This window comes from Prionailurus viverrinus, chromosome D3 (assembly GCF_022837055.1).
Source record: "Prionailurus viverrinus isolate Anna chromosome D3, UM_Priviv_1.0, whole genome shotgun sequence".
In the NCBI taxonomy this organism is placed as follows: Eukaryota; Metazoa; Chordata; class Mammalia; order Carnivora; family Felidae; genus Prionailurus; species Prionailurus viverrinus.
The window spans coordinates 9,754,657-9,778,019 of record NC_062572.1 but is presented as its reverse complement, the minus strand read 5'-3'; the positions used below and the strand labels follow the sequence as shown (position 1 = coordinate 9,778,019).

General features: G+C 40.4%; 1 protein-coding gene and 1 non-coding gene across 3 annotated transcripts in view; one reads left to right on the top strand and one right to left on the bottom strand.

Moving 5' to 3' along the window:
* MAPKAPK5 (MAPK activated protein kinase 5) overlaps nt 1–16,838 on the bottom strand; it is a 42,353-nt gene extending 25,515 nt beyond the window's left edge. The window contains exons 1-5 of one of the 2 annotated variants that reach the window (XM_047827371.1): nt 16,348–16,838; nt 4,552–4,625; nt 3,773–3,848; nt 3,112–3,209; nt 1,453–1,561 (exon numbers count right to left, since the gene is read on the bottom strand). In XM_047827371.1, coding sequence (XP_047683327.1) covers nt 1,453–1,561; nt 3,112–3,209; nt 3,773–3,848; nt 4,552–4,625; nt 16,348–16,383 — 393 coding nt within the window. In that variant the 5' untranslated portion in view covers nt 16,384–16,838. The remainder of the gene's footprint in view (nt 1–1,452; nt 1,562–3,111; nt 3,210–3,772; nt 3,849–4,551; nt 4,626–16,347) is intronic. The other variant, XM_047827372.1, reaches the window with a different exon arrangement.
* Nucleotides 600–753, top strand: LOC125149734 (small nucleolar RNA SNORA62/SNORA6 family). Its single transcript, XR_007146034.1, has one exon. It is a non-coding gene; the product is annotated as a small nucleolar RNA SNORA62/SNORA6 family (small nucleolar RNA).
* Nucleotides 16,839–23,363: the final 6,525 nt, after the last annotated feature.

The following is a 23,363-nucleotide window of genomic DNA, read 5'->3' as shown; positions in this document are numbered from 1 at the left end:
AGGAATAGAAATGAATTAAACTTAGTTTAAGTGCAACCTGTATTTTATTAAACAAAGAGAAAAATACAACAGTAACACACTTCTTTTGTCAAAGTAAACTGATGGTTAAATCCTGTATGAAACGGGAAGAATGAAATGCTTCCAATTCCACTCATCTGAGATGCAACGGGGCTGCAGAGTAAGCACTGTGCCAGGCAGCCTTCGTAAGGTTGGGTGTTGCCCAGCAGGGCAGTGGCCACTAACACCTGGCTCAGAAGGGAACTGCACTCTCCAGGGGGCTCAACTCCAAGCTCTGCCTTCGAGAAAAATAGAAAGCAGCTAACTGGATTTTTCCACCAGATGTTCCAATTTGCTCATCCCATTTGTTGAAATGAAATGTCACCTATTTAAGTGGGTTTGAAGGGTTTTTGTTTTACAGAAGATTATCAGAGCACATCCTAAGATTTAAAATATTTGAAAAATACGAGGTATATTTTTTAAAATTAAATAGAGAGAACAAATTCTACCTGTTTTTTAGTTCTCAGTATGGAATTGTCCTTGGCATTCCAAATATCAGTTCCTCCCTACCAGAAAGGAGGCTTCTAATAATGCGTGAGGCTCCTTCACATTGGTAGAGCTTGGATTTGAGGCTGCTGGCTGTGGTTTGCACTCACAAGCATAGGTAGTGTGCTATAAGAGGGTCAAGTCTTCCGCTAACACCGCAAGGGTCTCTGGCCCAGTAAGTAGAGTTTGATAGTAATTCTTGCTACAAGTGAAAAAAAAAAAATGCTTGAGGCTCATGGAAAATTTGGAATAATTTTTTTATTAAGAACCAATTAGGCTGTGCTTCCTGCTCTTTGCCTTGCTTGCTTGGCCTGAAGATAAGCCTTGAGAGTCTAGCTTTTCACCTCTTCAAGAGGTAATTTCAGTTAGATTCCTAGTATCGTTTGTGACATAAATCATTTCTGTAGCAATAAAACATGATGTCAAAATAGACTATAATCAGGAATAACCCAGAATTAGAAAGACCTTAGAATTCTATGAAAATCTGATAAGGTGACTCAAAAGCAAAGTGTCTTGTATACAATCATCTTAGAACATATTTTTATACCATACAATCTTTCAGGTGTTATCAGTAGCAATTTATCTCCAAGTCCAACAATAGTGCTTAGACACTACATGTTTAATAGCTACAGTCTAAAAAGGAATTAAAAAATTACCTTCCTTCCAGAGTGTATTTAAATCTTATAATAGACAAGCAATTGACAACCACTTAAAAATACAGTGCTCCCCACCAAAGCATAAAAGGGGTCACATTTCTCCTGTCAAAGCATCTTTTCTGATTACATAACAAAGCAGGCAATGAGAGATCAAATAGAGCTTTTCTTCAAGCTTTCTTTTATTCCCCCCAATGAAATTGTGCTTGTTAACCAACATTGTTGGCAGTTTGATTGGTACCCGGGGTTAACTTGCCTGCTTTGTTACTTGGCTGGCTTGCTTCTCTGTAAAGTGCCGGTGCTGGCTGATTCTGTGAAATAGCTCTCCCCCTTCCATCATCTCCATTACAATTAAGAGTCGAGCCCTGTTTGAAAGCATTTGATTTTGTTAAGTTAAAAAAAAAAAAAAAAACCTGAAACATCAAGTAGCTAACCTAAAGATGCCTCATGTACCAAATGTGTAATAACTGCTTCCTAAGTCTGACCCGCCCACACCCCTCTAAGTGGACCCTTGTCACTACCAACTAGACACTATGAATAAGAAATAGCCCACACCTAAAATTTTCTAAGCTAAAATGGGAGTAAAATAATTAAGTTTTGAAGACAATGATCCTTTTGAAGATACTGTACTTGTTATTACTAGATGTTAAAGGGGGGGTGATATATTAAGTGACATGTTTTGTATCATATTTAGGGCAGATAGATGGAAAATGTATCGAAAACAGAGTATGACTTTGTGTAGAACATGAATTTCAAGTCACTTGGCTGCTGTTGGGCCACCCTGGTAATTCACTCTCATTCTGTGTCTGTCTGTGTCTGTATCTATATCCGTGTCTCTCTCTCTCCACTCCTGTCCCCACTACACTAGTTTTCCATGTGACCCACAGCATACCCAGCAGGACAGCTGGACAAGGCTACACAGCTACTAAAAAAAAAAAAGCAAAAATTCTTATGGTGTCAAAAAGAAAAAAAATCAGAATTCTGGTTACCATTCTTTGATGTACATGCTTCCAGTTTCCATCCAAATGCTTTCACCAACAGAGCACAGTTGTAAGAAACAATCATTTGATTTCCCATTTGTTTTTACAAATCCATCTTCTTTGTCCACCCAGAAGACTCCTACCCATCCTCTTCAAGTCCTAGCCCCGACATAACCACTGTGTGAGACACCTTGTCTCCCTAGCCTACAGTTAGCAGCTCTCCTCTCCTTTATAAGCTCAAAGTATTTTATGGATGCCTCTCCTTGGTGCCTATCACATTGCTATGATGACAGGTTTACATCTCAGTACCCCCAGTAGAAACCATACCTTATTTAACTTTGAATTCCCTGGAAGACACCTGGAATGCCACTCAATGGGCTTGCCAAATATTTGGCAGCTAAAAGAATAATGTTGATTTCTTCCTTTAAAAGCAATGTCAGACTAAGCAATAAGGGCTTTTTGCCATATCAACTTCAAAGACAGTGCCTAGTAATATTTGGTCCTCTTTCACTAATTTGAAATAGAATGTTTTAATTCCACATTACATACTTTTTTTTTTTTTTTAAAGAGAAAGTAATCACAATAATCAGGGGGCCCCAGAGAGTAGGTGGGGCATAGATAAAACAAGACGGGCAATGAGTTGGTAACTGTTGAGTTTGCATGATGCGTACCTGGGGATTCACTGAATAATTCTGTCTGCTTTTACAAATGTTTGAAATTTTCCAAACTAAAAGGAGGAAAGAGGGAGGGAAGAAGGGAGGGAGGGAGGGAGGGAGGGAAGGAAGGAAGGAAGGAAGGAAGGGAGGAAGGAAGGAAGGAAGGATGGAGAGAAAGGGGGAGGGGGAGAGAGAGCACAAAAGAGAGGAAAACCCCACTACACCTTGGCCTACATGTGGAGAGGTGGATATGAGGAGATGACCCCTATGTAGTCTTACCTGGGGCTGGACTCATGAGGAAACTGTACACTGTTAGCAAACACTTCAATAATTTGAACTATATTTGGGTGTGTGGCACACATCATGTGCAGACGTACCTTAAAGAGAACAGAGATTCACCTCACCAACAAATTTACTTTCTGCTGCCCCATCTATTAGCAAATGAAAAATCTGGCAAATAACTCATTTTGTTTCAGAAATTATTCATACATCTCTAAGCAAAAGAGTATGTCCTCCATTGTACATATTCCTAACATGTCATCACAACATCTGGGTGATTTAAAACAAAGGTGTTTTTTTTAAAACTAGAAACACATCGTCACAGCACTCCTACAGCACTTACAAGACACTATTCACCATTCTCCACTCTTCAGGGACCTTGTCCAATAAGTATAAGCTGAGGTAAACCTGAACAGTTCAGGGCACAAGAACTACATTAACTGAAAAAGAACAAGAGGGAGTTGAAAGGAAATAAGATTCTATCAGCCTTTGGCACTGATAGATATGGGACCACTTTAAAATGATAACATGAATAGGGAAAAGGGGTAAATATGGATATAAAATTCTTTGTGCATCTCTGTATTCTCTGCCTTACTTGTAAAAAGAATAATTCTTAGGCACTTCCAATACTTAGGCAAATCAAGGCAACAAAGGGCCATACCTCATTTCTAGCTTTTGGACGATCAAAAAGAATTTTCAGTGCAAACCGTTCTTGAGTAGATTTCTTCACACAGACTCTAGATTTGGAGGAAAAAAATTCAATCAGAAATCATCTATTAACAGTGAAAACTAATTTAACAAGTTCTTTTAGAACTGTACTTTTTTTTTTAATGTTTACTTATTTATCTTGAGAGAAAGAGAGCACGAGCAGGGGACAGGCAGAGAGAGAGGGAGAAAGAGAATCCCAAGCAGGCTCCACGCTGCCAGCACAGAGCCCAACACAGGGCTCAATCTCACAAAACATAAGATCATGACCTGAGCCGAAATCAAGAGTCAGACACCTAACTGACTGAGCCACTTGGGTGCCCCCTTAGAATTGTACTTCTAATCAAGAATATATCCAGATGCATCCAAATAAACTTGCCCCTAGGGCTAGCAGGTGGAGAGGCAGAAAAGCCATCTCACCCACCCTGCACAAGCCTCAGCTCCCACGCCATGTGAAAGCAACCTGAGGATGGCCAAGGAAGGAATAATGGCCTCTGCTGGCTATAGGCGACTCTCAAGAGTAGCTCCGCAACCTCAGTATCTTAAATGATTCTACATTACAGACCATGTGGCTCAATTAGATTTCTAAATGGATGAGAAAAAGCCTAACATAAATACCTCCACTTGTTAAAGTTATTTCACAAATGTGGCACACTTGCTGTTTCTAATGGCCAATGTAGGTCAAATGGCCTTCTTCAGAGCAACTTTGCCATAGTTTGCATGTGGGTCTCTTACCTAACTGGACCACTAATTCCAGCTCCCAGCTTCTGAGTCCAATTGATATTGTATTCCTCTAAAATGGAGGTTTCCTATTAAAATAGAAAAGGGTGGGGGCAGAAAGTGATTCTCCAATTAAAAAGCTGAAAATTAAGCAGGGTGGACAACAGAAAACCTTATCACTCAACACCTCACCTTCTAAGAGAAACCGATAAGCAGAGCTTTGCATTCTTTTGGTTTTATAATTAGGTATTTTGTCTAAATGACTAAGTTAGGCACTGTTTTCCAGCAAAAGAGAAAGCAAACACATTAGGAGGAGAAGAAATTCTTCAGCTCATCTACAAGGTCCATTTGAGTAGATACTCAATGTTTTTTGGGGGGAGTGTGAAAGGAAGACATTCTTTCAAAATACTTCACTACTAAATATCACTTGCTAAAATGGTCAGGTACCTTTCCTGAGGTTCCAGAAAGACTGGTCTGATATATGCTTCCATGACCAGTGGCCTATACTCTTGAACAAGTTGGTCAAATTGTTGGAATAACAGTAAATTGTTATCTATTGAATAAATTGAGACTTAAAAGTTCAAATAAGGTAGTAGTGAGTAGTAAATTGATCTAATTTTCAATGGCATCATTTTGAATATAAAGATATTGTCATATTCATTGGGTAACTATATTTTTTTATAGTTTTCACTTGTTTTATTATACTTTTAATAGTTTTCAGTGGTTCCAGACATAGCCTCTATAGTTTTTATGGAATTCCTGTCTAATCATTATATGTTAAGCTTCTATTGCCATATGCTCAGGCAAGAAAGCCACATATTAAAGTTGTGGTAGGCTAAAATTCATTTTTTAGGGTTCCAAGGGAAGAAAAGGAAACCAAATTCAGACCTTGAGAAATTGGGCTAAAACTCATGAGACATTCAAATTGTTTTGTTGCAATGAAAATCTAACAGACTCCCAATTCCCAGTATATGGGAACAGAATATCTGTCCATGTAACACACATTCATTGAGCAGTTGATCTGTGCCAGACATTAGGCTAAGTTCAGAGATGAAAATAGAGCTTCTGCCCAATTAATATGCAAGCATATAAAATAAGATTAGGATAGCCATCACCTCCACACGTCTTTGCGGCCGTTTTTTGTTTTTTTTTTTCTGCTCAGACTTTTTTTTTTTTTTTGATTACTAGTGAAGTAAAACTTTTATTTTTTTAAATTTTTTATAATATAATTTATTGTCAAGCTGGTTTCCATACAACACCCAGTACTCATCCCAACAAGTGCCCTCCTCAATGCCCATCACCCACTTTCCCTTCTCCCCACAGCCCCCACCAACCCTCTGTTCTCAGTATCCAAGAGTCTCTTATGGTTTGCCTCCCTACCTCTCTGTAAATTTTTTCCCCCTTCCCCTCCCTCATGGTCTTCTGTTAAGTTTCTGAAGATCTATATATGAGTGAAAACATATGGTATCTATCTTTCTCTGACTGACTTATTTCACTTAGCCTAATACCCTCCAGTTCCATTCACGTTGCTGCAAATGGCCAGATTTCATTCTTTCTCATTGCCAAGTAGTATTCCATTGTGTATATAAACCACATCTTCTTTATCCATTCGTCAGTTGATGGGACATTTAGGCTCTTCAACAAATTGTGCTGGGAAAACTGGGTATCCACGTGCAAAAGAACAAAGTTGGACCCTTAACCCCCTATACCAAAACTCAAAATAGATCAAAGAGCTTAATGTAAGACCTAAGACAATAAAACTCTTAGGACACGAGTTTCATAACACTGTCTTTGGCAATGATTCCTTGGATAGGACATCAAAGGAACAGGCAACAAAAGAAAAACTAGACAAGATGACTATGAAAATTGAAAAATTTTGTGTATCAAAAAACACTATTAATAGAGTAAAAAGGCAACCCACATAATAGGAGAAAATATTTGCAGATCAAGTGTGTGATAAGGGATTACTATCCAGAATATAGAGAACACCTAAAACTCAACAAAAAAAACCAAACAACCTGATTCAAAAAATGGGCAAAGAATTTGAATAGACATTTTCCCAAAGATATAAAAACAGCCAATAAACACATGAAAAGATGCTCAGCATCACTAATCATGAAGAAAACACAAATCAAAATTCAATCAGATACAACCTCACACCCATTAGGATAGCTACTATCAAAAAGAAAAAAAAGGCAAAAAACAAAACAAAACACAAAAACAGAAAATAACAAGTATTGGCAAAGATATGGAGAAACTGGAACCCTTATGCACTACTGATGGGAATGTACAATGGTACAACTACTGTGGAAAACAGTATGGTAGCTCCTCAAAAAAATTAAAACTAGAATTCCCATATGATCCAGCAAGTCAACTTCTGGGTATATACTCAAAAGAAATGAAAACAAGATCTTCAAGAGGTATTTGTACATCTATGTTTATAACAGTACTATTCACAATAGCTAAAATATGTAAGGGACCTAAATGTCCATATACATACAATGGAATATCATTCAGCCTTAAAAAGTAAAAGAAAAGAAAGTCAGTAATATGCTACAATATGATAAACCTTGAAAATATTATGCTAAGAGAAATAAGTCAGTCACAAAAAGACAAATACTTTATGATTCCATTTTTCTGAGGTGCTCAGAGTAGTCAATATTATAGACAGAAAGTAGATGGATAGTTGGTAGAGTCTGGGGGGGAAGGAGACAGTTTCAGTTTTACAAGAGCAAAAGAATTATGGGGATGGATGGTGATGATAGCTGCACATTAGAACTGTATTTTTTTAAAATTTTTTTTCAACGTTTATTTATTTTTGGGACAGAGAGAGACAGAGCATGAACGGGGGAAGGGCAGAGAGAGAGGGAGACACAGAATCGGAAACAGGCTCCAGGCTCTGAGCCATCAGCCCAGAGCCCGACGCGGGGCTCGAACTCACAGACCGCGAGATCGTGACCTGGCTGAAGTCGGACGCTTAACCAACTGCGCCACCCAGGCGCCCCTAGAACTGTATTTAATGCCAGTGAAGTGCACCTTAAAAATGGTTAAGATGGTAAATTTTATGTCTAATTTTATCACAATTTTTTAAATGGGGAAAAAAGTAAAAGGATGGAAAAAGATATACCATGAGTAACTACAGGAGAGCTGAAGTAGCTATACAGACAATAGACAAAATAGACTTTAAAACAAAAGATGTTGTGACAGTATGGTTGGAACTAGAATACATTTGCTAAGTGAAATAAGTTAGGCAGAGAGAGACAAATTCTCATGATTTCACTCATATGTGGAATTTAGGAAACACAACAGATAAAACACAGGGGAAGGGGAGGAAAAATAAGATAAAAACAGAGAAGGAGGCAAACCATAAGAGACTCTTAAGTACAGAGATCAAACTGAGGGTTGTTAGAGGGATGGTGGGTGGGGGATGAGATAAATGGGTAATGGGCATTAAGGAGGGCACTTGTTGGGTGTTATATGTAAGTGATGAATCACTGGGTTCTACTCCTAAAACCAATACTACTCTGTATGTTAACCAACTTTAATTTAAATAGATAGATAGATAGATAGATAGATAGATAGATAGATAAAAAGATGTTAATAAAGAAAGAGAAGCACTTTTTATAATGATGAAAAGGTCAATTCAGATAGGATGATTATAAACATATATGCAGGCACCTAACAGTAGAATCCAAAAATACATGAAGCACAATTTGACAGAATATAAGAGGAAAATAGACAATTCAAAATAATAGTTGGAGATTCTAATACTGCCACTCTCAATAACCGAAAAGCTAGACAGAAAATCAGCAAGAAAAACTTGTAGTAGAAGATAACACTGTCAACCAATTTGACCTGACATCTACAGAACACAGCATCCTATTCTTCAGGATAAACCATATGCTAGATCATAAGTCTCCATAAATTTTTTTAAACTGAATATATAAAGTTCTTCAACCACAATGGAATTAAGCTATAAATCAACAAGGAAATTTGGGAAATTTCAAAAATTCAAAAAAAAATTCAAAATTCAAAAAAGTTCAAAATTTACATAACACTTCTAAATAATCAATGGGTCAAAGAAGAAACAAGAAAAATTAGAAAAATTTTTTTAAAAATATTTTGATCTGAATGAAAATAAAAACAATACAGTAGTCTTCCCTTGTCTGTGGAGGATACATTCCAAGACTCCCAGGGGATACCTGAAACCACAGGACAGTACCAAATCCTAATGTTTTTCCTCTACATACCTATGATAAAATTTAATAATTTAGTTATAATGTATATAGCTTAACATTATACATTATAATTTATAAATTAGGCACAGTAAGAGACTAACAATAATAATCAAATAAAACAATTATAACAATATACTGTAATAAAAGTCATGTTAACGTGCTCTCTCTCTCTCTCTCTTTCAGAAAATATCATATTCTACCATACTCACCCTTCCTCTTGTTGTGATGATGTGAGATGATAAAGTGCCTGTATGATGAGATGAAGTGAGATGAATGACGGGAAGCATTGTGACAAAGCATTAGGCTACTACTGACCTTCTGATGATTCAAAAGGATTGTCTGCTTCCCGACCATGGTTGGCCACAGATAACTGAAACTATGGAAAGCAAAACCGTGGCTGTGAGGGGGCTGTATGTATGCTAAAATTTATTATGTGCAGCTAAAGTGGTGTTTAGATGGAAATTTATAGCTATAAATCTCTACATAAGAAAGATCACAAATCAATAACCTAAGCTTCTATTTTGAAAAACTAGCAGGAAAAAAATATATACTTGGGGTACCTGGATGGCTCAGTCTGTTGAACATCTGACTCGATATAGGCTCAGGTTGTGATCTCACAGTCATGGAATCAAGCCCCGTTGGGCTCTGCACTGAGTGGAGCCTGCTTGGGATTCCATTTCTTCCTTTCTCTCTCTGCCCCTCCCCACACACACACTTTTTCACCCTCTCTCAAAATAAATAAACTTATATATATAGTCAAAGCAAGCAGAAAGAAATAATAAAAATTAGAGCAGAAATCAATAAAACAGAAGACAGAAAATAGAGAAAAATCAATGAAAACCAATAGTTAATTCCTCAAGATACCAAAATTAACAAAACTTTAGTTAGACTGAGAAGAAAAAAAAAACCCACAAATGATTAATATTAGAAATGAAAGAGGAGGGGGTGCCTGGGTGGCTCAGTGGGTTGAGCGTTCGATCCCCACGTCGGGCTCTGTGCTGACAGCTCAGAGCCTGCTTCGGATTCTGTGTCTCCCTCTCTCTCTGCCCCTCCCCTGCTCATGCTCTGTATCTCTCTCAAAAATAAACATTTAAAAAAATATTAAAAATAAAAAAAAAAAAGAAATAGGAGACATCACAATCAACCTTACAGGAATCAAAGCATTATAAAGGATCACCATAAACAACTTTATGCCAGCAAATCAGACCACTAGATGAAATGGGCAAATTCCTAGAAAGACATAAATTACCAAAACTTACTCAAGAGGAGATAGAAAATCTGAATAAAACTATAACAAGAAACTGAATTAATAACAAAACAAAACAAAACAAAACAAAACCAAACCAAACCAAACCAAAACAAAACAAAACAAAAAAGTCTTCCCACAAAGTAAAGGCTAGGCCCACATAGCTTCAGTGGTAAATTCTACCAAATCATTTAAAGCATGGTTTCTCAACCTCAGCATCACTGACATTATGAACCAATAGTTCTTTGTTGTGAGGTTGTCCTGTGCATTGCTAAGATGTTCAGGAGCATTCCTGGCCTCTACCTGCTAGATACTACCAGCATCCCCTACCCACACTGAACAACTGTAATGTCTCCAGACACTGCCAAATGCCTCACAAGAGGCAAAAACTCCCCCCTACTTAATGAAATGATATCAAGCCTCTGCACAAACTCTTCCAGAAAACAGAGGAGGATATAACTTCCCAAACTCATTCGGAAGCAAGTATTTCCCTCATACCAAAGCTAGACAAAGGCATCACAAGAAAACTATAGGCCTTTATCTCTCATGAATAAAAATGCAAAAATCCTCAGCAAAATTAGCAAAGTGAATACAGAAACATGTAAGAATAACTTTACATCAGACTAGGTGAGGTTTATACCAAGAATGCAAAATTGGTTTAATATCTGAAACTCAATTAATGTTACTCAATTAATACACCATAGTAAGAATAAAGAACAAAAACTATATAATCAACTCAATAGGTGAAGAAAAAGAACTTAACAAAAATTCAACACCTAATCCTGATAAAAATTCTCGGCAAACAAGGAATAGAAGAAAACTCAATTGGACAAAGGATGTCTACAAAACCACTTACTTAGCAATAAGTCTTTAATGCTTTCCCCCTGAGATCAGGAACAAGGCAAGATGTCCACTTTTGCCACTTTCATTCAACACTGTACCTGAGGTTCTACCCACAGAATAAGGCAAGAAAACAAAATTAAGAGCATGCATCCTGTAAAGGAAGAAGTAAAATGGTATTTATTTGCTGAAGACATGATTTTTATATGTGGAAAATCCTAAAGAACCTACACACACAAAAAAAATCTAGAACTTAGCAAATGTGGTAAAGATGCAAAACACAGTATCAAAATACAGAAATAAATTGCCTTTCTCTACACTAATGACAAACAATCCAAAAAATAAAATTTAACAATTCTTAACAGCATCATAAAGAATAAAATATTTAGGAATAAATTTGTTAAAAAGTGTACGATTTATACACTGAAAACTACAAATACATCACCAAGTAAAATGGGAGAAGCCCTAATGAAATGGAGAGCTATACCATGTTCATGGATTAGAAGACAATATTGTTAAGATAGCAACTGTCCCCAAATTGACCTATAGATTCAGTGGAACCTCTATCAAAATCCCAGCACACGTTTTTGTAGAAATAAACAAGCTGATTCTAAAATTTATTTGGAAATACAAAGAATTTGAATAGCCAACTTAATTTTGAAAAAGAAAAATCAAATTGGCTCTCACACTACCCAATTTTGGAAATTTACTATAAAGTTTCAGTAATAAAGATGATACTGGTATGAGGACAGTCATATTGATCAATAGAACAAAACAGAAAATCCAGAAAAAACTCACACACTATGATCAACTGATTCTCAAAAAAAGTACCAAAGTAATTCAATAAGCAAAAGACAGTGTTTTGAACAAACTGTCCTGGAACAACTGGATATCCATGTTAAAGACAAACAAACAAAACCTTAGACCCTTATGTAACACCAAAGACAAAAGTTAACTCCAAGTGGATATCAGATCTAAATAAATAACTAAAAACTATAAAACTTCTAGAAGGAAATATAGTTGAAAAAATCTTATAACCTGAGACTAGGCAAAGATTTCTTAGCTATGACACCATAAGCACAATCCATCAAAGAAAAGAAAAAGAAAAACAAAAAAGATACACTGGACTTCATCAAAGTTAAAACCATTAAAAAGTGAAAAGCCAAGACATATACTGGGAAAAAATATTTGCAGATCTATGTCTGATAAATCACTTTTATTCAGAGTTTATAAAGAACTCTTACAACTCAGTAATAAGACAATTTAAAAATGGGCAAGGGGCTCTTGGGTGGTTCAGTCAGTTAAGCATCTGAATTCAGCTCAGGTCATGATCTCACAGCCCATGAGTTCAAGCCCCACATCAGGCTCTCTGCTGTCAGCACAGAGCCCACTTCAGATCCTCTGTCTCCCTCCCTCTATTCCTCCCCTGCTTGTGTGCTCTCACTCTCTCTCCCTCAAAAATAAACATTTTAAAAAATTAAAAATAAAATAAAAATGGGCAAAAGATTTTATAGTTAAATAGGAAAAAAAAATACACGAATGGCAAACACGTGAAAAGATACTCAACAGCATTAGAATTAGGTTTTATTCAGAGTATATGAAGAACCTTGCAACTCAATAATAAGACAAATAACCCAATTTAAAAATGGGCAAATGATTTGAATAGACATTTCACCAGAAAAGATACACAAATGGCAAATAAACACATGAAAAGTTGTTCAACAATATGAGTCATTAGGGAAATGCACATTAAAACCACAATCAGATACTACTACACAACCATTAGAATAGCTAAAATAGAAAGACTGACAATACCAAATATTTGTGAGGAGGGTAAAAACAAACAAAAACGGCCCAAACCACTCAAATACTACCGGTGGGAATGAATATTGGTAAAGCTACTTTGGAAAAGTTTTGCAATTTCTTAAAAAGTTAAACATAAACTTACCATATGTAAAATTACCTAGTAATTCCATACCAAGGTATTTACCCAGAAGGAATTAAAACAAATGTTTACACAAAAACTTGCGTGGGCAAGTTGTATTTATCATTTTGTTCATAATAGCTAAAATTCAAAAACAACCTAAATGCCCATCAACTGGGGATGAATAAACAATAAAGACTACTCAACAAGTAAAAAGAAATAAACTCAACGCATGCACTAACATGGATGAAACTGACAAGTATTTTAAGAAGCCAAACACATAACACTACATATTATATACAATTTCATTAATTTGGAATTTCTCAAGACAAAACAAGTGACAGAAAACAGATCAATGATCATCTGGAGTGGCAAGTGGGAGTAGAGTAGGACTACAGAGAGGCAAAAAGAACTTTCTAGGGGGGGATAGAAATACTCTAAAACTGGATTGTGATGACAGTTGCACAACTCTGTAAGTTTATTAACAATTCTTCAAGTATACACTTACACTGAGTTAATTTTATGGTATGTAAATTATACTGAAATTAAAAAAAACATTTTTAAAACTAAGGAAATGAATTTTCACTAGTTCACCAAATATTAAGAACTCTTCCATATACAATAAAAGACATATATGCAAGACAGTATCTAACCCCCAAATGCTCACTCTCCAGGTTTAGTTAAGTGCCTTAGGAATAGTGAAGCCATAGGGCTATGGCAGAAGAGACAGAAATGAGAAGACAGAGGCTATGGTTGTTGCCTTGGCCATATCCTAATTATTCTGAAGAGTAATAAGATGAGATGTTAAAGTCTAATTGGACCGCTCTTAGGTAGTCAGGCAGAAGTTTAAGAGTCCGGGACAACAGCTTTTCCAGCTGAACTCTAGAGGTCTCAGTCCTCACCAATGAGGGACATCCTCAAGAAAGCAAAATAATGAATACAGCACAATGTTACAGACCAGAAGTTTTATTTATTGTGATGCTGGTTTGCTTCCAAGGGAGTATACCCTACTCAGTACTGGAAGTCAGATCAGATATTTTCAACTCCACTTATTTGTACTGGTTGGACACAAATTAGTAGGAAGACTCATCAATGACCTATCAAGTACATGAAGAAAAGCTAAAATATTTTAAGAAAATTAACTTGGGCAATAGTGACCAAGAAATGGTGACTTTCTAAAACGACTGTTTAGTTGCTATGAGCCAACATTCATCAAGTTCTTACTAAATGTTAGTTATTGTTTTAAGCACATTTAGAAATATTTGCTCATCAAATCCTCACAAACCCTATGGAGTGTTTTTATCTCATTTCTAGGAATGAGCAAACTCAGGGACAGAGAAGTAAAAGGATTTACTCAAGGACAGAGCTAATGAATGGCAAGGCTGAGGTTTTATAAGACTGACGTGCTACCTACTGTGCTAAGGAGGCACCTAAGGCTGATGTTTTAATCCATTAGTCTACATAAACTATTGTAACCACTATGTAACGTTGCCTCCCATTTATATATTTACCCACTAGAAGTCCCTCTTCTGTTAGAAACTCCACAGAGGTCCTCTTCTATTCAAGGTCAAAGCCAAAGTGCTTACAATGGTCTACAAGTCCCTCTGAGCTCTAGCTTCCCATCACCTTTCTAAAACGTAATCTATGCTGGGGTGCCTGGGTGGCTCAGTCAGTTAAGCGTTCAACTTCGCCTCAGGTCATGATCTCACAGTTCGGTTCGTAGGTTCAAGCCCTGCATCTGGCTCTGCGCTGACAGCTCAGAGCCTGGAGCCTGTTTCAGATTCTGTGTCTCCCTCTCTTTCTGCCCCTCCCCCCTGTCTCCATCTCAAAAATAAGTAAACATTTAAAAAAATAATAAATAAAACATAATGTATGTTGACCCAATGCATTCACCTTGCTTTTCCTGGATCACACAAGACTTGAACGTACCTCAGAGCCTTTTTATCTGGTGTTCCCACTGCCTGGAATATTCTTCCCCAAGACAGTGGAGGTTTGCTCCCTCATTGCTTTCAGAGCTCCACACAAATATCACTTCCTCAGAGAGGCCTCTCCTGACTACTTTTCCTAATATAGTACTCCCCACCCTTTTTATACTTAATTATAACCACCTGCAGTGTGTTGTGTTTTTTTGTTTGTTTTTGTTTTTGTTTTTTTTTACCTAACTCCACCATCTAGACTATAAACTGCATGAGAGGCAGGGACATTTAGAAGTTTGGCTTTGTACCACTAGTGCCTAAGACAGCACCTGGCACAAAACAGACAAGACTTGAATTTAAAAATCTGCCACATATGCAGTCATAAAACTTGAGGTAACCATTCCTGACCCTGTGCTAATAAAATCCAACCCCCTCCCACAAAAATGCAGTGTTTTAGAACATTTTTTGTGGTAAAATTTGATCTTCCTTAATGTGTATATTTTCATGCCTCCTTTAAAAGGTTAAGTTTCTTTGGAATGACTGATTTCTATAAACTTTACTACACCAAACAAAACAAAACAAAAACTGTTAGAAGTGTAACTTTATAAGTGTGTTCTGAAGGGGAAAATAACTCCCAAGTTGCCAATGGATGCCTGTCCTTCAAGGGAAAATGAAATTCTTTTTTTTTTTTTTAAGGTTTATTTTTTAGTAATCTCTACACCCAAGGTGGGGCGTGAACTCACAACCCCAAGACCAAGAGTTGCACGCTCTTCCAACTGAGCCAGCCAGGCACCACAGAAAATGAAAATTCGTAAATGCTCTGACTTAATACTGCAATATAAATAATGCATATCAAACTTTAAGCTTCAGTGTTCAACTTACACAAGACTAATTTCCAAGCTACAGCTAGATAATAACTTTCTAACTATTAGTACCTCTAAGTTTGCCTGTTTGTTTTGTGGTTTTTACAAAAACAAAGAGTAAAAAACAGATTTTTAAAAAACTTTTCATTTTATTTGGGTCATTTTAGAACACACATATTTGTTTTGTTGTTGTTGTTAACAGAGCAGTAAGTCACGGGACACCATTAGCGCTTCTTCAATAAATTAAACACTGCCTAGGAGGAGAGGGAAGAGGAAAAAGAGAGGCAACAAACGCAAAAGAACAAGTATTTGCCAAAAGACGGATTTTGTAAGAAGGCGGACCACCTCCTTCTGAACCTGCAGGTTTCCAGGAGGCTGGTTTCAAACAATTCGAGAGCGATGGGTAAAGTCCAACTCTCCAAGTACTGTAGCAGATCATCCGGAAACAAATACTGGCGGCACTTGGGGGGGTGATCGAAAGTGTAGTAGGGCCCCCTCCGTCCCACTCATATCAAGTATCTCCACGCCACTCACCTTCCGTTTTAGCTGAGCACAAATCACATCCCTGCTTTAACCAGAAAAGTCAGAGGGATCGGACATCCCTCCCTATACATACACAAACCATTCGCCCCAGGGCTGTAAAACGCAGTCCACGGAATCCGGGAAAATCGAAACCCGACAGTCGCTGGAATCTCTCGCTTCAAGTTCTCTCCGCTTTCTGAGGCTGAGCCCAGATGAATGCCACAGGGACAGAGCGGGGAGGAAGGGGGCATCTCCCCCTTACCTTGATGGCTTTCTCCATGTCGTTCTCCTCGGACATGCTCCGTGGGGTCTCTACGGCCGGGAGCGGCGGAGACTGCGCAAGTGCCGGGTCCCACCGCAGCCGAGGGTGCGAGGAGCTCGGCGCTAGGGCCCCTGGGCCTCGGGGAGACCGGCAGCCGCCGCCCCCAGGGACCGGAGGGGATGAGGGCCCTGGCGCCGGCTCGGCTTCGGCGGGCGGCTCTAGGCTGGCGGCGGCGGCCCCCGGGGACAAGCCTTTGTGCTGGGCCCCGCGCGGACGCCTCCCGGCTTCATCCCCAGCCGGGGAGGCAGGCTCCCGGGGCAGGGCGAGGCGGGGAGGGTCCCCGTCCGGGGCGCTGTGCAGAGGCCTCGCGGGGCCGCCGATTAGGCCCGGGCTCGCCAGGTCCTAATGAGGAACCTGCGCCTCCGTCTCCGCCGCCGGCACCTCCGCGAAGCCAAGGCCGAGCCCGCCGCCGCCGCCGCCGCCGCCGCTCCCGCTGCCGCTGCAGCTTCAGCGCCACACATCGCCGGGACACCCGCGCCGGGCAGCCCCGCCGGCCGCCCGCCCGCCGGCGCTGTGCCCCGCCTGAGCTCCGGGCCGCCCCTCCGGCCGCCCGACTCCGTGCCCCCACGGCTCCACGCACCCCTCGCCGACGTCCGCTGGGGTTTCCGAGCGCCCCCAAACCACGCAGCTGATTCGCAGGCGTCCGCCAGGGCCTCCCCAAGCAGCGCCACACTCGGGACAGGCCCCCGGGCCCTCCGCAACGCTGGCGCCGTGCTGATGACGTAATGGGTCGGGGGCCCCGACGGGGCGGGGCCATTGGTGTACACCACCTGATTCGAGCGGCGTTCGGGTTCTCTCTCTCCGCTCCCGGCGCCGGCCAGAAGGTTCGTCCCGCCAGTAACGGCCCGCGCGAAGGAGCCGGGAGTTTGGGCTCGTGATGAGCAAGAGGAAACAGAGGTCCCCGGCAGGTCCAGAGGTAAGAGAACAGAGTTGTGTGTAATAACAGCAATAAGAGTTGTATATTCGGAGGGTTAACTTTACGTAAAGCTCTTTTTCTCCATCAGTTTCTTTCTTCTTTACGAAGTAAGCATTTGACGCTGCGAGGTAAGTATGTTCTCATCCCCCGTTTGCAGATTAGGTAACTAAGTCTCAGAGAACCGAACTCACTTGCATAGCTGAGACGTGGTCAGGTCAGAATTGGACGCCAAGTTTGTGCTCCTTCCGCTACACCAGCAACCTACCGGAGGGCCTTGTAGGAGCTTTTGGCTGATCACCGCTTGGTGGTTCTTCATTCGTTCACTTAGATAGTGAGCGGCATCTGTACCAGGCCTACTCAACACTTGGGAAGCAATAGGATCAAGAGCCCGTCCTTGCTCAGTGGATCTCACTTTCAGGAGAGCTAAGCAGCAAATGAACAGGGGACAGCACTGAGTTTGTAGATGCTAAGAAGAAAGTGAACAGGATGCTGAGGTAAGAGAATAACTGGTTGTGGGGACTTTTCCTAGTAGATGATCAGGGAAGGTCTCCCATGAGGTAACATTGAAGCTGAGACCTCTGAGGAATGAGAAGGAGCTGTCTGTTGGAAATCTGAGGAGGAGATTTCTGGGCATATGGAACAGCAAGTGCAAAAATCTTAAGGCGGAAATAAGCTAAATAATGTTCGAGGAGCAGCAAAAAGTTCGTTGTAGCTGGAGCAGAGGGAGTAAAAGGACAGAACGACAAAGGATGAGGCTGGAGAGGTGGACAGGGCTGTATCATACACCTTGAGGTTCATAGTAATGACTTTGAATTTTATTCTATGTCACTGGAAGATTTTAAACTGAAGAGTGATGTGATCAAAGTTATGTTTCGAAAGATCACTCTGCTAGATAGAGAACTATGGGCAAGCAAGAGTGGAGACATGGAGAGCTATTAAGAGGTGATTGGAACAATCCAGATGAGAGATTATTTGATGCTCGAACTAAGGAGGTAGCAGCAAAGATCAGGTAGATGGATTTACGGTATGTTTTGGGAGTACAGTTGCCGGTATTTCCTGAAGGATTCAACGTAGAAAGTAAGAATAAGAAATGAATCAAGAATAACTTCCAGGAGTCTGTCTTCAGCAACCAGATGGATGATGGTGCCATTCAGTGAATGAAAGGTTTGATGAGGCTGAGGGTGGGGAATCCACAGGTTTTTTTCTGTCGAGGTTAATTTGAGGGTTTTGTGCGCTATCCCAGAGGATAAGTCAAGTTGTGGTGCAGACCTGGTTGTCATCTTTATTGGCCGTATGCCTACTGTACATTCCTCAGCCCCCTAAAGTAGGTGTGGCCACGTGCCTGTGCTCTCCCCAACGGAAAGTGTACAGAAGAGATGTGCCCAGTTTCCAGGCTTGGCCCAGAAACTTCGTCAACAGGTGCTCCTACTTACCCTGCCAGCTGGACGATTCTGGTTCTGGAGAAGGCACAGCCTCAAGATGGAAGATTCCTAAGTGGAGAACATTTGCCCCCATTGACCTATATGTCCACCCAGGACTGTTCTATGAGAAACAGAAATAAACCTTTATTGTTTTGAGCTTTCATGTATTCGAGTCTTTTTGTAATAGCAACTTTGCCTGTGCTGCCTGTAATCCAATTAAGAATGGTGATCCATCAGTGAACATTGGGAGGAAATTTCTAAATGAATTGATATTATCCATAACAGGAAATCAAAGATGCCTTGGTTTTATTCATTCATTGATTGAGTAGTAATTTATCGGGTGCCTCTCTGTGCCAGGCACTGTGCTACGTAATAAAGATGCAGAGATGAAGAAGAGAGGTCCATAGCCTCAAACACTGAGTCTGGCAGCTTAACTTCTTGACCATTACCTACATGTGCTTTCCCTCTCCCCTCCCAACACACACACACACACACACACACACACACACACACAGCCTAATTTGTACAAGTTCTTTTTTTTTCTTACATATTCTTCGACCACATTCCTCTTTTTTTTTTTAATGTTTATTTATTTTAGAGAGACAGAGAGAGAGAGACACAGGATCTGAAGCAAACTAGGCTCTGAGCTGTCAGCACAAAGCCCAACATGTGGCTCAAACTCACGAACCATGAGATCATGACCTGGGCCAAAGTCAGCCGGTTTAACCGACTGACCCACCTAGGTGCCCCTCTTCAACCACATGCTAAATACCACTTTATCAGGAAGACAGGATTAAGTCTTGTCCCCAGTCTAAATCAGATATTCCTATTGTCTCATAACTTACTTCCTTATACTTATCTCATAGTTTTTATTTATATATTTATTGTTTCTTATTCTTTAGTGGTCTCTCTCCAACTAGACTGTAAATAATCTCAAGGAACAGAATCTTATTTGTATTATTGACCACATCCTCAATACTCAGCCCACTGCAGATATTTAATAAATATTTGCTGAAGGAATCGATGAATGGAGAAGGCAGAGCCCAAAGGAAATGGCTGTGGTAGTAAGCTGGGGAAATGGCTGTGGTAGTAAGCCTCTAAGGTAGTCATCAGTGATGCCTACCCCTTGGTATTCATGGTCTTGTGTAATCCCTTCACCCTGCTTGAAGGATCTAATGACTTCTAATAATGGGATGTCATGTCCGAGATTACGTTACAGAAAGACTTTGGCTTCTCTCTTGGGCACTCTCTTACTCTCTTCTTCATTTGCTCTGAAGGATGCCAGCTCAAATGTGAGTTACTTTATTCATTTCCTGGGGCTTTCATAATAAGTTACCACAAACTGGGTGGTCTAAAACAAACACATTTATTTTCTCACAATTCTAGATGCCAAATGTCTGAAATCCATATGTTGGGAGGACCATGCCCCCTCTAAAGGCTCTAAGGTTCAATCCTTTACCTCTTCTACCTTCTGGTGGCTCCCGGCAGTCCTTGACATTCCTTGGCCAATAGGGAATGTATTACTCCAGTATCTGCCTCTGTCTTCACATATTCTTCTCTGTGTCCTGTCCTCTTAGGAGGACACTAGTCATTGGATTTAGGGCCCACCTTAATCCAGTATAGTTTTTATCTTAATTACATCTACAAAGAGGTCAAGATTCTGAGGTTCCATGTAAACATGAATTTGGAGGGGAGGATACTAATCAGCCCACGATAGTTGCCCAGTATAGGAGTCTACATATCCAGGAACTAATGTCTTTTGCCAACTGCCAGTGAGAACGCAAGGCCTGCCAAAGACCACATAAATGACCTTAGAATGGATCCTTCCTCATTTGAGCCTTGAGATGATTGCAGCCTTCTGTGCCAGGAAGAGGCACCCAGCTAAGCTGTGTCCAAATTCCTGACCCACAGAAACTAAGATAAAAAAGGTTTTTAGGGCACTAAGTTTGGGGGTGATTTGTCATGCAGCGTAGATAACTAATACGGATTTTGGTGCCTGGAAGTGGGAGGCTGCCATGACAACTGCCTATAATGTGGGAGTCGCTGAGAACCAGACAGTGCACAGAGGCTGGAAAGATTTTGAGGAGTGAGTTAGAGAAAGCTTAAATTATCTTGAACAAACTGAACTTTGAGATGAACTATCTGAAATCTGAACTTTGAAGATGCTATGAATGAGAGCTGAAAAGGAAGTAAGGAACGTTTTTGGAAACTGGAGGAAAGAGGATCCTGGTTTTGAAGTAGCACAAGGTTTGGCAACAATGCCATCGGCAATTGTGTGGAAAGAACTAATGTTCCCAATGAAGTTGGTGATCTCGTAAGGCAGTTTCCAAGCAGGAGATGCTGCCTGGTTTCTTCTTGCTCCTTGTAGTAAAACATGAGAAGAGAAGCAGATTATTAAACAGGAAGGAGCCAGGACTTGCTTGTTTTGAAATTTTTAGTCTCTCTAGATGGCAGCCAGTGCTAAAATTTAGCAGTGGCTGTGAAGCAAGGATCAAATCCAGAGCACTGTAAGGAAAATGTGGTCTGTCTTAGTTCAGGTTGCTGTAACAAAATACCTGCCCCCACCAAATTCAATTCCTTGCAGGCAAAATACATTCATTCCATTTCAACAGCCTCAAAAATTAAGCCTCCTACATCAGCTCCAATGTCCAAAGGATGTAAATATCTAAATCAGATGTGGATGAGACTATAGGTGTGATGCATCTTGAAACAAAATTCCTCTTTAGCTGTGGACCTGTGAAATCAAATAAGTTAGTTACGTGCTTCCAAAATACAGCGGTAGCACATGTGTAGGATAGCCGTTCCCATTCCAAAAGGGAGAAATCAGAAGGAGGAAAGGGGTGCTGGGTCGCAAGCAGGTCCAAAACCTAACAACGCAAATACCAGTAGATTTTAAGGCTGGAAAATAATCTTCTTTGGTTTGATACACTCTCCTCTGGACCCACTGGGGTTGTAGCCCTGCCACCAAACCCCAGATGAAGCCTCTCTAGCCTGTTGGAACCAAGCCATCGGCCCTGATGATTTCTGAATTACCTCTGGAATCATCCTCTCGAAGAATAGTGCACATTCACAGCAAGTTAGCTCTTTTGCCCTCTTTGGTAGAATCTAAGAAGTCCAGAAGCCTTCCTTCGTTTCTTCCTGTCTCGGTTCCCTTCAGTTCAAGCAGGCAGTGTTTCTCCTCCTATAATCCAATAATGTCTGTCACGTGATAGTCCAACCACATCCTTCAGTGTTCTCTTCCAAACACACTTTCTAAATTTTTGCAATATGGACAGGCTGAGAATTTTCCAAATTTTTAAAAAGTTCTGGTCCGTTTTTGTTTAACAATTCCTTCTTAGGTTCGTCTTTTTCCTCTTACATTTTATCATATGCAGTCAGAAGGAACCAAGCTGCTCTTCAAATGCTGCTTAGAAATTTCTGCTAAATATCCGGTTTCATTGCTCACGAGTTCTGTCTTCCAAAAGCACTAGGACATAGTTTGGCCACGTTCTTTGCCACTTTGCAACAAGGACCACCTTTTTTTTTCTCCATTGTCCAACAACATGTTCCCCATTTCCTTTAATGCCCCACCAAAATGGACCTTTCCACCCACATCTCCAGCATGTACCCCCAAACTCTTCTGGCTTCTACCCATTACCCACCCACCCAGTTTCAAAGCCACTTCCATGTTTTTAGGGATTTGTTACAGCAGCAGCCTTACTTCTCAGTACCAAAATCTGCTATAACAAAATACCGTAGACTGGGCATCTTAAAAACAGACAGACATTCCTCACAGTTCTGGAGGCTAGGAAGTCCAAGATCAAGGTGCTGGCAGATTTAGTTCCTGGTGAGGCCCTCTTCCTGGCTTGCAGGTGACCACCCTCTTGATGTGTGGTAGAGAGAGAGGAACCTCTAGTCTCTTCCTTTTCTTATAAGGATACTAATCCCATCATGGCACCCCCTTTTCATGACCTCATCTAATTTGTAAAACATTTTTAAATGTTTATTTTTTTATTTTTTTTAATTTTTTTTCAACGTTTTTTATTTATTTTTGGGACAGAGAGAGACAGAGCATGAATGGGGGAGGGGCAGAGAGAGAGGGAGACACAGAATCGGAAACAGGCTCCAGGCTCTGAGCCATCAGCCCAGAGCCCGACGCGGGGCTCGAACTCACAGACCGCAAGATCGTGACCTGGCTGAAGTCGGACGCTTAACCGACTGCGCCACCCAGGCGCCCCTTAAATGTTTATTTTTAAGAGAGAGAGAGAGAGAGAGAGAGAGAGAGAACGAGTGGGTGAGGGGCAGAGAGAGAGGGAGACACAGAATCCAAAGCAGGCACCAGGCTCTGAGCTGTCAGCACAGAGCCGGACGTGGGGCTTGAACTCATGAACCATGAAATCTTGACCTGAGCCAAAGTCAGACACTTAACCAACTGAGCCACCCAGGTGCCCCCTCTTGACCTCATCTAAACCTAATAACTACCCAAAGGCCCCACCTCCAAATATCGCAGTGGGAGTTGGAGCTTCAACATATAAATTTGGTAGGGACCGTAACATGGCCTAAAGGTAAAGTAGGAGATGTGACTATATAATTTGTTAAGACCTCAGACCATTAAAGATGGTATCTCAGAAGCCTATTCA